Source organism: Pantherophis guttatus, chromosome 6 (genome assembly GCF_059756535.1).
Source record: "Pantherophis guttatus breed Tessera chromosome 6, ASM5975653v1, whole genome shotgun sequence".
In the NCBI taxonomy this organism is placed as follows: domain Eukaryota; kingdom Metazoa; phylum Chordata; class Lepidosauria; order Squamata; family Colubridae; genus Pantherophis; species Pantherophis guttatus.
Window position 1 is genome coordinate 28,587,321 of NC_142068.1, and position 13,046 is coordinate 28,600,366.

The following is a 13,046-nucleotide window of genomic DNA, read 5'->3' on the forward strand; positions in this document are numbered from 1 at the left end:
TTGTGCATTATATTTTATTTATTTAGCTTGGAAAGCTTTTTTTTAGTATTAATAATTAAGGATATATCCAGCAATATATTTAACAGCAATCATAGTTTCTTCACAAGTTGGCTTTATCTGAGATTCAGGAAGAACAAAACCATATCGGCCTTTGTCACGAAGTTCAAAGGTGAAGGAATATTGTATACCCTGATCATAAGCCCAATCATCTGAGCCACCAGCAGCAGGATCTGTAAAGAGGAAGGAATACATATGCTAAAAGAAAGAGGACAGGTAAATAGAACTGATTTTCATAAATGTAATGTCTGATATCAGTGACTTGGCATCCTCGTGGATCTTCAGTACCCATAATTTCCAGAACTTAGGTCTATGCTAGATGTCTACTATTTACCTGAAGAGCAATCTGTATTTCTTCCAACATCATTATGCAGTGTATGAGACACATGAATGATTATATTTTCCACATTAATAGATAATTTTACCATTCTTGAGTCTTTTGTTTTTTAATCAATCATGGAATTTCATATTAAAGTTAATGAACTAAAACAGTATAGTTCTACTTGCTTTCATATATATCATAGTCAATGCATTATATTATGAAAAATAGGAGAATTTTTTAAATAATACTTCTGCAAATCACATATACTTTAGTCATACAGTACTCAAGAGGCCTGATAATTGAAAAGTGGGAGAATCCCTGAGTATATACACTGTCTATAATATTCTAATTACAAGTTTTTATGAATAATAACCTAATCATTACCATAGTTGTATTGCTGTTAGAGTAATACTTACAAATTGTTGCAGCTCCTGGACCATACGTATATTCGGTGCCATATAATGTTGCTAGTTCTCGAATGGCTCCTTTAGCAATAGAATTCTTTAGAGAAAAGATAAATTGTGGTAGAGATTGAAATATTTTGCTCAGAATGGAAGCTAACATGGTAATAAGATTTTGGGAACTAGGCTAGCACTAGGTATCATATATTATTGTACTCAGCCCTTAATTCCACAGTTTCAGAGAGAATGTCATACAACGAAGATGCTTGTGGCACTTCAAACATAAACTATTTAATTCTCATTGAGATATTAGTTGCTTTGACAGAAAGTTTATCTCTAAAATTTTTATTGTCATGGCAGGTTTGACTATATCTGTGATTTAAATAGGATATCAGCCATATTAATTAGTTGTTTCCCATTGCAACAATAACAGTTGCAATCTAGTCTGAGTACCTAGCATTCATTTACATGGTATATAGCTAAACAATCATTCCAAAGCATGATTCAGACATTATTAAATTATTCTAAAGCAATATTCAAGCAGTCTGGGATTATACTGAGAGTTCCTCCCTGATGTCACAAAGATTTCAGTGATGTTCCCATATGCAGAATTTATATTTCTAGAGATAGATATTTAGCATACAGTTGCATAAAGGGAAGCATCAAGCAATTAAGGTAAATTAGAGTTCCTGCTTTTATGGAAGTTTTTGTATGTACAAATGTCTTCTCCATAGTTGTTTGTATTACACCGGCAGATGTCAAAGGAAGGACTGTATCATGTGCACAGAGATGGAAATGATGTTATATATGACAGTTCCATATCTGCTCAAGCTTCTTTTAAAATAATGATTATTTCTGCAGATGTCTGTATATGCATTTGTCCTGCACATGAAGACATTCAAGGACATAATGCTAAGAGGAACATCTATATGGCTCCATTCCTATTAAAACCAAAAATACCCTCTTACACTTATATTCCTCAATATTTTTTTCAGAAGTTGCTTCTTCACCTTATATTTACTGTATCTGAAACAGTTATAGTTCACAATATTTGGTTGTTCAAGTGATTAGATTTGTTTCAGTAAACTATGGGTTGAACTTGGCCAAGTAGCTAGTTTGTGGTGTTTAAACTGGTAAGATTGGAAACGAGCACTATGAAAGGATGCAAACAGATGGTCCCATGTTCAGTTTCTGGGTTCTTAGCCAGAGAGGGGCTAGAAAGGCTCTGGCCTATAATCCTGCTGTCTGTAAACACCTGGTAGGTGTGAAGTAAATATCTGACACAAATGAAACTTTTATCTTAATTATAGAAAAATGCACTCCCTAGATCCAACACTGGTATCTATTATTTATTTGTTTATCTCCTTTTAAGGTAAAATCTCTTTGAAGTCAATATGACTACATGGATATGTCCATGCAGTTTCCTTGGTAACAATATAGAGATGCTTAGCCAAGTCTTTCTTTACCAAAAATTACATTAATTGGTTCAGTACTTTGACTCTAATCTGCCAAGGTTTCCATTTGGCTCTTGAACAAAGACTTAGAACCCATTTTCCATTTGGGGCTGATTTCAGAATCTCTCCTCCAAAACCCATCCTCATATCTAATGAATGAAAATAGAATATCTGAAAACTGTTTTAAAATGGGAACCATTCAATCAAAACTGTTATTGTCTAATATACAGGCAGTCCCTGACTTACAACAGTTCGTTTAGTGACTATTCAAAGTTACAACGACACTGAAAAAAGTTACTTATGACCATTGCAGTATCCCCGTGGTCATGTGGTCGAAATTCAGATGCTTGGCAATTGGTAAGGCAACTAGTCATATTTATGACGTTTGCAGTGTCCCAGGGTTACCTGGTCCCCTTTTGTGATGGTCTGACAAGCAAAGTCAATGGGGAAGCCCGATCCATTTAACAACCGGGTTACCAACTTACCAACTGCAATGATTCACTTAACAACAGTTGCAAGAAAAGTCATAAAATGGGGCAAAACACTTAACAAATGTCTCACTTAGCAACATAATTTTTGGGCTCAATTATGGTCATAAATCGAGGACTACCTATACATGCCTGTACACTCAAACACACCTAATGAAATACACCAAGGAGCCCTGGTTGTGCATTGGTTAGAATGCAGTATTACAGGCAACTCTAGCCCCAGTCTGGAGTTTGATTCTGACAGGGCTCAAGGTTGACTCAGCCTTCCATTCTTCTGAGGTCAGTAAAATGAGGACCCAGATGGTTGGGGGCAACATGCTGATGTAAATCACTCAGAAAGTGCTTGTAAAGCACTATAGAATGCTATATAAGTCTAAATGCTATTGTTAGTGCTGAAGTTAAGTATTTAAAATTTCACATAACAATATTCATTAGGAGCCTGTAGTACAGTGGACTAAAGCACTGTTATTAATATCTGCTGCTTGCAATTACTGCAAGTTCAAATCTCACCAGGCTCAAGGTTGACTCAGCCTTCCATCCTTTCAAAGGTAAGTAAAATGAGGACACTGATTGTGGGGGCAATAAGCTGACTTTGTATAAATATACAACAGTATGAAGGTTATTGCTTAACGCATTGTAAGCCGCCCTGAGTCTCCGGAGAAGGGCGGCATATAAATTAAAGCAAAAAATAAATAAATAAATAAATAGCAGAGAAAAGTTAGAGCAGGGAGTTTTTGCAGCTAGAAGAAAGCAATTAGGAATTTTCTTAGGTTTGGAAATTATTTCATCAGGGCGGCCTGCATTTCTATAGACAATTTGGGATTTTATTTTTATATTTTTAAACTTGTAACCAGTTTTTAATCCCTCTATGAATTTTAAGCATTCTTGTTCAATACAAGGAGAGTTAAATTTGTTTTGATTCATATTTGCTAGAACTGATGGACCATATAATGATCTAAACTGGAACCTCAGCCAAAGTCTGAGCACATTCCGAATCAAGCTTGCAATATTTCTGAGGAAAAAAGGTGATTAAATATACAGAGGTTTTAAGTAGCCCAATATAAATGTTAAGAGAACTAGGAAGGGAAATCTATTTACAAAGATAAGGCAATTTACTTTTGCAACAAATATTATTCAAATATTGTGAAACAGAGATTGATTTAGTACTTTTCAAGAAAAAATAATACTATTAGAATATCAATTAAGGGTGATATACATCTATGTATTCATTTTTGCATGCATGATGTATGCAGTAAAATGAATTGTGAAAAACAAACAGGGGAATGTAGTTTTTATTAATCAAATTCTTCTTCCAAGAAGTCACCACTAATGAGATTCTAACATGAATCTTGAATTTCTTGTCCAGGGCATGTGAGTGTGCTTGTATATGTGTGTAGAATGTTATCTTAGTTTATCCAATCAATAGGACTATTCTTTGGATTCTAGTCACTTTACCAAAAATAATGTAATATATGTATGTATACATATATTACATGTATATGTATATGCATGAAAGCATACTAAAATAGTATACAGGTAGTCCTCAATTTACAACAGTTCACTTAGTGACCATTCAAACTTATAACAGCACTGAAAAAATGACTTATGATGATTTTTCACACTTATGACCATGTGGTCATGTGATTTACATTCAGACAATTGACAACTGACTCATATTTATGATGGTTTCAATCCCCTGGGTTCATGGGAGCCCACCTTCTGACAAGCAAAATCAATGGGGAAGCCCAATACACTTAACAACCATGGTACTAACTTAACAAATGTGGCAAGAAAAGTCATAATATGGGGCAAAACTCACTTAACAAATTTCTTACTTAGCAACATAAATTTTGGGCTCAATTGAGGGCTATCTGTAATAGGATTCATCATTCAGTTGAGAGCATCTGAAGATATATTGCAAATAGCATGGATTTTTGTTAGTTACTTCTTTTCTGGCGCTTTAGTTTGGGTAAAACTAAAACTACCATCTGGCGCTTGGTGAAATTTAAATTATGCAAGTTATTCTAGTCTGTAATAAACAAGGATCACAGAAAGGGACATGATAATTAGTCAAGACAACTTTACTCAGTTTCTAATTTTTCCAGTGCTAAGTTCATTCTACTCTTTTTGCATCAGCTTTCTAAAAGAACTGTACCCAAAGTTTGTAATCAGTTTATCTGCACTTTTCCTCTTTTTTTTTTTTTTTGCATCTTTGCAAATGCTGTCACCAATTTAATTTCCCCTAAATTTTGTGGGTTTTTTTTCTTTGTGTGTGTGCGTGCTCATTTTGTGCTAACATAGGCTTTTCTTAGTCATACTCCATTGCAACTTACGTCACATAATTAAGGAAATATTAACTGAATCACCAGTAGGTTTGGGAAGAACAAACTGAATCAGATTATATTATGGGAAGTAAAACTAGTCGAGGACATTCACAGGGGAAATAAGAAAGTGTACATTGATACGTGACACAGACTCTGCCTTTCATTATGCTTGTGTGCAATGTCACACATTTTATCATTTTGGCATCAATATGGTTAAGGATGGATGTCTATGTTTCTGGATTCCACTATTTAAAAATGTTGAATTAAGAAATTAATTTTTATTCTATCAAAATGCATTGCCTATATTTTCATAACAGCTGAAAAACTGGATTTTTCTTGTTTCCTGATCTTGATCTATATTCATTCATTGGGAACCCTGAAAAACTGTGGCAAGTGATGTGAATCCAAATTATACATTTATTCAGCCTTCAGAAAAAACTCATGGAAAGTGTAAATAGGGAGAGAAGATGGAGACTTCATTTACCCATCACTCCATCTCCATCTATTCAATAAACATTTGAAACTGTATCTTTTAGAAATATAAAGGCATGAAGCCATGTTCTAAAAGATTAGTATAGAAGGGGATATTTTTAAAGAGACATCTCAGACTGTGGTTGGAGCTCATATTTTATCAGACATCTGCCAGTTTTCTTTATCATATTTCATGTCAGAACAGAAATGAAATAAGATAACATTCTGATAAAATTTGCTTTATCATTTTTAAAGGTTTATGGCCATTTTAAAGTGTTATGGTCATGAATACAACAGTGTATTGAAAACTGAGCTAACCGGGTCTTGTCAGGACATAATTTTGAACATAAGTTAAATTCACGGTCTCCCCTCTAATGTATATATCATTGGAAATACATTTTAATTTGTTCAGTGGAACTGTACTATTTTGCACACTTCTTTACAAATATGTTCAAATCAACCAGGATGACTTCCTTCTGAATAAAATATACATAACTCTCCAACAACTTGATCCAGCCAGCTACGAACTCAGTTAAACCTTTTTATCCCTGGTTCTGATAGCATACAAATCATTCTATCTTGGTCAAAACTCACCACTTGGGAAGAAGGAGTCCTTCCTCACTTTATCTAGAGAAGCACTGGCAAAGCCTTGTGACATCACTAGTCCCTTCCCCATTGGCTAGGCAGATAGCAATGGATATGGCTTGGCCTCTGTAGGCAATGTGAACTAATTGAACAAATCTTTGATTTGATACTTTGGTAGTGATGGACACTTTTGATTTTTCAGCCACTATTTCTCTCCAGCTTTTTCTTTGTGGACTAGGTATAAAAGATGTCAGCTGATTAGATTTTGGTATATCTACAATGCAACTGAGTGGAAATTTATTTCCTGGGCAAGACTAGAATATGGGCATCTACAGTAGGACAAATGATGAAGAATGCTTGATGATATCATCACACAAAAGCTGCATCTTATGTACTTGTAAAAGCACCTTTTGTGTGATGAAGACACTGTATATATGCCATCATACTGGCATCATAGCAATTAGCTACTGGACAGTGTATATTATGTATAATTAACCCTACAGGATGTGCGTTAATAGTTTAGTTGGTCCTTTTGTTACCATAACAGGCTAATCTTAACTGATTGGTTAAGAATGTTATGGGAACAAAATCACCATACTTATTTCCCCCTTTTCCATACAAAAATGAGATCATTAAAATGACACAGTACAAATTTTATGATAATCTAATGCTGTTAAAACCAGTGACAAGAGAATTCTATTGTAATCTATTAATTTTATATTATTGCATTTCAGTTAAATATTGCTTTGTTAAATGAAAGGCAGAAAGAGGGGCCAATAGAGCTATGCTTTGGAATAATTCTTTGGAATAATTCTTGTTAAAACATTGTGGTTTAAGGATAAAAATGTATATATAAACTAGCATAGCACTATCAAATAAAAATTGTCCCAAATGTCCAAGGCAAAACTGTTAATCTGTTCTTACTTTCTGTCTCTGGCCCAAATCCTGATATTTCCACTTGGGAAAGATTATAAATCTGTATGAATTGTGCAGCAGTACATGACTACTTTTCTATTTCTGGCAACTAAAAATTAAAATCCTCTCAATTTTGGAACAACTTATTTGTCATAATGTATTTTAGTGCTGCATACTTCTACTTTTCAAATATTCCACAGAACTAAAGAGTTGTTTTGAGAAAAAAGGGAAAATAAAAACATAAACAATTGTATAATGTTCTGAGGCACCGAGTTTAGGAATTATCTTGGACAAGGAATATATATCTATTGTTATTCCTGTGCATCAACAAAGAAAGCAAATATGGTGCATTAAATAGCATTTGCTCTAATCTATAAAGCAAAAAGCAAACTACATTACGGTTTAGTGTGTTGCATAATCCAATCTAGAATCGCCCTCCCAACTAATGAGCTTACATATTTTTGGCCTAACCTCACTTTTGAAAGGGAGATGAGCAGTGCTCCCTAGAGTCAGCAATGACACTACCAGAGTAAAATCCACAGGTACTCCTTTACCTTAACCCCACTTTGCTAAAATCTGGTTCTTGAATCTGAATTCTATCCTTGGACTTTGATTTTGTTTGATACTTCACCTTCTTTTTTACTTTAAACTTGTATGAAGTCTGATGTGTTTCTGCATTACTGTTGAGGCACTGGTTGCTTCTTCAGCATTCTAGCATGGTCTGTGCATGTCAGCCCCAGAGAGTGTGCTGTCAGAGTTAATTTTTGTCCCTTGACAGGAAAGTGGTTTTGGTCTATTGGTATTAACTTTTAAAATTAAGTTAAAAATGAATATAATATGAAAGAAGAACTTCATATGAAAAAATACTATTTGTTCTGAAGAAAAGGGAAATGAAACACACTCTTTAGTTAGTCTGTGATAGAAAATATATTTTCAGGTCATTTTTGGGTCAATGTCTCTAACCTTGTCTGGGACTAATTAAACAGTAAAGCATTTTGGGGTTGATTTGTCTGTATCTTCATTGCTATTTATTCCCTGTCTTCCCTGTGTTCTATAGTCCCTTTGCCTTTAAACAATGTGCGAATGTATGGAGACATTCTTCAGAAAAATTGTGGGCTATAGGAATTATTTGTGTTTCAGTTTGAGATGCAGACAACACAGACTCACCACCAATAGCCTGTGCCTGTGTTCAACAGTGAAGGGACACAGGGCAGAAAACATCTTGCAGAAAACACAGCTCCACTAATGTCAGTCATCTGGGTCATGGTTGTCCCAAAGGTGCTTTTTCAAGAGGCAACTGGACTTTTCTTTGAAGATGTTTCACTTCTCATGCAAGAAGCTTCTTCACCTCTCCATCATCCAGTCAGAGCTGAGGCTTCTTGGATGAAAAATGAAACGTCTTCAAAGAAAAACCAGAAAGTTCAGTTGCCCCTTGAAAATTCACTTTTGGGACAACCATAGATGTTCACAATTAATACAACTTTCAACTTTATCCTCACCAAATTCTACTTACCAGTTTTGCATTGTTTGGTATTAGATTATAAGTATAAGAGTATGGATACAGGAGCATCTGGGAGTAAGAGTGAATGGTCAAGTAAGCCTTGATAGTTGAGCGGTTTCTTCGAATGAAATCAGCCAAAGCTTTGGTTTCCTTTTCTGATTCAGGTTTACTACCACAATAGGTGTCACTACAGGGGTTTCTTGAAGCCCCAACAGCTGAATGCAGTAGAAAAAAATTAGACATGATAGACTGGTTAGTCTAAAAGGCAGAAAAAGTGCACTTTTCAGGCTTACTAATGATTTTAAGGAAGTCTTTTACTTTTAAGTTTTAACTTACTTTTTAAATAAGTATCATTGAACTGGTTAATAACAGGATGAAACATTAGTATAGCATTTTTAAATTTAAATTTTTCAAAACCTTTTATGTATCTGTTACAGTGGTGGGTTCTTCCCGGTTCGGCCCGGTTCGGCTGAGCCAGTAGCGGTGACGATGTGACGTCACAGAACAGGTTCTCTTTGTTCAGGAGCTGGGCCCTCCCGCCCCCCCACGTTATTCTTACCTTTTATTTGGCTCCACCCCCAATCTATTCACTGCCTCCCTAGTCCCAGCTCGGCTAGAAGGAAAAAAACTGTTTAAACTCTTGCCGCAGGGCTTCAAAGGGCCGTCCTACAGCTGATCAGTGTTAAAAGGCAGTGTGGTGGTAGACCGGTGCCTCCAAAAACAAATGAGTAGTCTGGTGCCTCCAAAAACAAATGGGTAGACCGGTGCCTCCCAAAAAAAATGAGTAGACCGGTGCCTCCAAACAAATGAGACCGGTGCCTCCAAAAAATGAGTAGACCAGTACAGCTCTGCAAGCAGTTAAAAGCCTGGTAGACCAGTACCTCTGCTAAATCCTAAAGAATTGTCACATGACCATCAAACCATGCCCACAAAATAAGCCACGCCCACAGAACTGGTAGTAAAAAAAATTAGAACCCACCCCTGATCTGTTAGTCTATTAATGACTGGATTCACACATTATGCTAAGTCATGGTTGTTTTAGCTATGAGTTGTTGTAATACTATGATGGCTGTGTGCAAAGAACATGCAAAAAAATATTACAGCTCAGCATGAAGTGATGGGAATAGATGGAGAAAGGGGGACAGATAATGGTCTCCACAAAGACAGGTCATGCTATCAAGGCAGAAGGAAGATTCAAACTGAGAATGACATGATCTTTTTAGTCATTATACTATGTATTATGCCAGGTCTCAAGAAATAGCATCACAGGTTACTTTTAAAAGTAGCTTTAAAGTGATATTTATTTTATTACTTCACCACTCTGAATAGCACCTCCAATATCTTCTTTCTCACAACCAAACATGCTTTTTTCTTCTACAATCAATCTCATTGTTCAAAAACTATATGAAAAAACTGGCACTATTCTAAAGTAGTGCAGTTAGTTAATTGTGCAATTAGTTTTTCAGAGATGACCAGATAGCAATAAGAAAATGGATGGAGGCAATTGTTATTACAAAATAATATCCCCATGTGACAGGGATATGTGAATTGTGAAGGAGACTGTATAAATTATGGGTTTACTTCCACTATGACACCCAACTGTTTAGAGCACATTAAAAAGGCATTATATAGAGATACTAATATATATTCATTTAACCCATAAATGCGAGGGGCTATTTTGATCTAATCAAAATCCCCTTCTTGCATGGAAAGAGTTTGATACATTCCCTAATTAGCATCTATATGCAATGAAAATGTGGACATTGAATGGAACACTACCCTGCATAATTCTGTACCTCCTCACATTGTCTGTCATAATTCACAATGTTTCTCAGTTTGTTTGTCAGGCAATTCTTAGGAATAGGCATTTACTGTAAGGAAAAATTGGACTCAATAGTTTAAAATATTTTATGCATTGATTTCTTTCCATGTATACAACAGCAGGAGAAAGAATTATATTCTGCCAGTTTTATTGTCTAATGTTACCTATCATCATTGCTTTGACCTTATAGCTTAACAATGAGAATACAGCTTGATGTATATATAGCTCTGGCTTTGATTCTTAAAATTTCCAATTAAAACAATTTGAAATGTCAGGTGTGAGGAAATTGGAGCCTGCCAGAGTAGATCATGTGCATTTGATCAGCTTGGTGCCCTTTGATGTCAAGATCACAGAAAAACATCAATCTCAGGTTGTATTTTGGCCTCCTTCCTGTTTAATATTTCTATATGTTGCAAGGCAAGAAGATTGCCACAACTCTGGAGGGTGCCAGTTAGTGAAGCTGGCATACAGCATTGTGGAATATATTGTATATGATTTACTAGGAAGTATTTCATAAGGCTGTGACAGTGCTTTGAGGAAGATGTATTGTAATTCATTGGAGTGCCTATAGTACAATGATTCCTTGGTACGCAACTGCTTTGAAACTCATCGAATTTGGCATTCAACCAATTTTGACTTGAAAATTTTGTCCTGGTACTCATCATTTGTTTGGTACTCAACAAACAAGCTAGAACTTGTCAGTGTTGGCTGCTTTGTGACTCACTACATTATTCCTTATGGGAATTTTTTTTTGGTATCCATCATTTTTGGTATTCATTGCGCCTCCTGGAACCAATTAATGATGAGTACCGAGGTACCATTGTATTACTTTTTGAACCTTTTTAAAGCAGTGATGTCTTTTTACAGGTTCAAGGCCACTTTGAAAACTGCTTCCAGCTCTGTCCACATGAGTATTACTGTGAAACAGTTGTTTTTATAATTCCCAAAGCAGAAGTTAGTATCTGTTCCTGTGCTTTTTGAAGGACCTCTCTTGAGGGATTTGCAAAGCTGTATTATTTAACAAGACTTTACCCTAGGACGCTATTTTTGTGTCAATACATGCATGAGTGAATATTTTACTTTGCTTTGCCACATCACTTGTAGTGTGAACATGCTTCACATGAACAAAATTTCAGACATATAGAAATGGACAAAAATTACTTTGCTCAACCGTTTCCACAAATATGTTATTTATAAGGGAGGAGCCCAATTAATTCAAAGTATATAGCATACAGGATTATACAAACTCAGATTTTATTTTATTTTATATATAGTGGGGTGTCTAATATGTTGTTCTCTGAAAAGAGGAAGACTTTTTTTTTGCCTCTTGCTGACAGAGAGAAAGACCATGTAATTTATGTGGAAGAAACTGAATAGGGTTCAGTTCTAAACCACAGAGCACTTCCTTCTTAGAGAGGTTTTAAATTCCTCTACAATACATTTTAGTATTTCAGTATCTTTCCACAGAAGAATTTGATCTTATATTCTTCGAAAACTTGCATTTGGAGATTCAGTTGGTTAAATATTGTTTATTTTTTATATGATTGTGTTAAGATTTTGGAACTCAACTAGAGTTGATATTTTTAAACTCTTAAGAATTCATCATAATCCACATAGGATTGGAGCATAGTTTTGCCTTCTTAGAGAACAGGATACTTACTGCACCATGCAGCATCAAAATTTCTGTTGGGATCAGTACCAATGCATGTACTACCAGCATTTACAGAACGAGTCTTCCTCCACATGCGACTCTGAAATGCAACAGATTTGTGAATGTACCTTTTGAAAGATAATTGATACAATAATTATGACCTGCTGATTGTGTATTATTTACCTTTGTCCAAGAATAGACATAACCATCAATATTCAAGACAGGCAAGACATAGAAGTCTACATCGTTCAGAAGCTGAGTCATAATGGTTTCTTTTCCATAGGTCCGAACAGCCTACATACAAACCACAGACATGGTGAGGATAAATCTAAATGACTGACCTTATGTCATTTTCATTTGCTTGATTACCAAATAATATTACATGTTTTTGGCACAGGAATAGGAATATGAAGAAAAATATGGAGAGAAATAAAACAGCAGCATGAATCAAGAGCACTCATTCAAATTTCAGCTGCTTGCCAATTAGTTTGGTAATACTGAGGATGCCAATTGCTAAATGAATATAGACGGACAAAATTCATAAGAGTCATAGATTTGATATTGTTTAGAAATCAGGATGTCACTGAAAGACTATAAAGAGAGCCTTTTAGTGTTCTATAATTATCTATCTGTAATATTAATTGATGGGTTAAGCTTTTGAATAGATATATGAAAAAATTAACTGGTTATAATGGTATCTGTGATTAGATATCTGTAATTAGAAATTAATTGTATAGCTTTTTCCATTATTCAAAATTTATGTGACAATTAGTAAACATGTTAAATGTTTAATAGAAGTTAATAATGGGGTCTCTGATTAGATTTGATAACTTTAATATTGTAAATAAGGCAAAATTTTGCTCTCTCCTGCATTACTGGATGGGTTAAGATTGATCTATTCAGATCAATCTGAATAGCAAATAAAATTAACGACGTGGTTTTCACTTCTCAAACTGCTTCTCCACATTTTAAAGGACAAGAAAAGAATTTGTATCCTGCCACCACAGCAAATCTGTCAATGCTCTAGATCCCATTTACATTCTATACTTCATTGG

At 35.0% G+C, this 13,046-nt stretch overlaps 1 protein-coding gene across 1 annotated transcript in view; it reads right to left on the reverse strand.

The window, feature by feature from the left end:
* LOC117678308 (carboxypeptidase B-like) overlaps positions 1-13,046 on the reverse strand; it is a 30,365-nt gene continuing 17,319 nt past the window's right edge. Inside the window, exons 8-12 of the mRNA XM_034439276.3 lie at positions 12,175-12,285; positions 12,001-12,091; positions 8,531-8,733; positions 796-880; positions 1-230 (exon numbers count right to left, since the gene is read on the reverse strand). Of these exons, the coding sequence (XP_034295167.1) occupies positions 49-230; positions 796-880; positions 8,531-8,733; positions 12,001-12,091; positions 12,175-12,285 (672 nt within the window). The 3' untranslated portion in view covers positions 1-48. The remainder of the gene's footprint in view (positions 231-795; positions 881-8,530; positions 8,734-12,000; positions 12,092-12,174; positions 12,286-13,046) is intronic.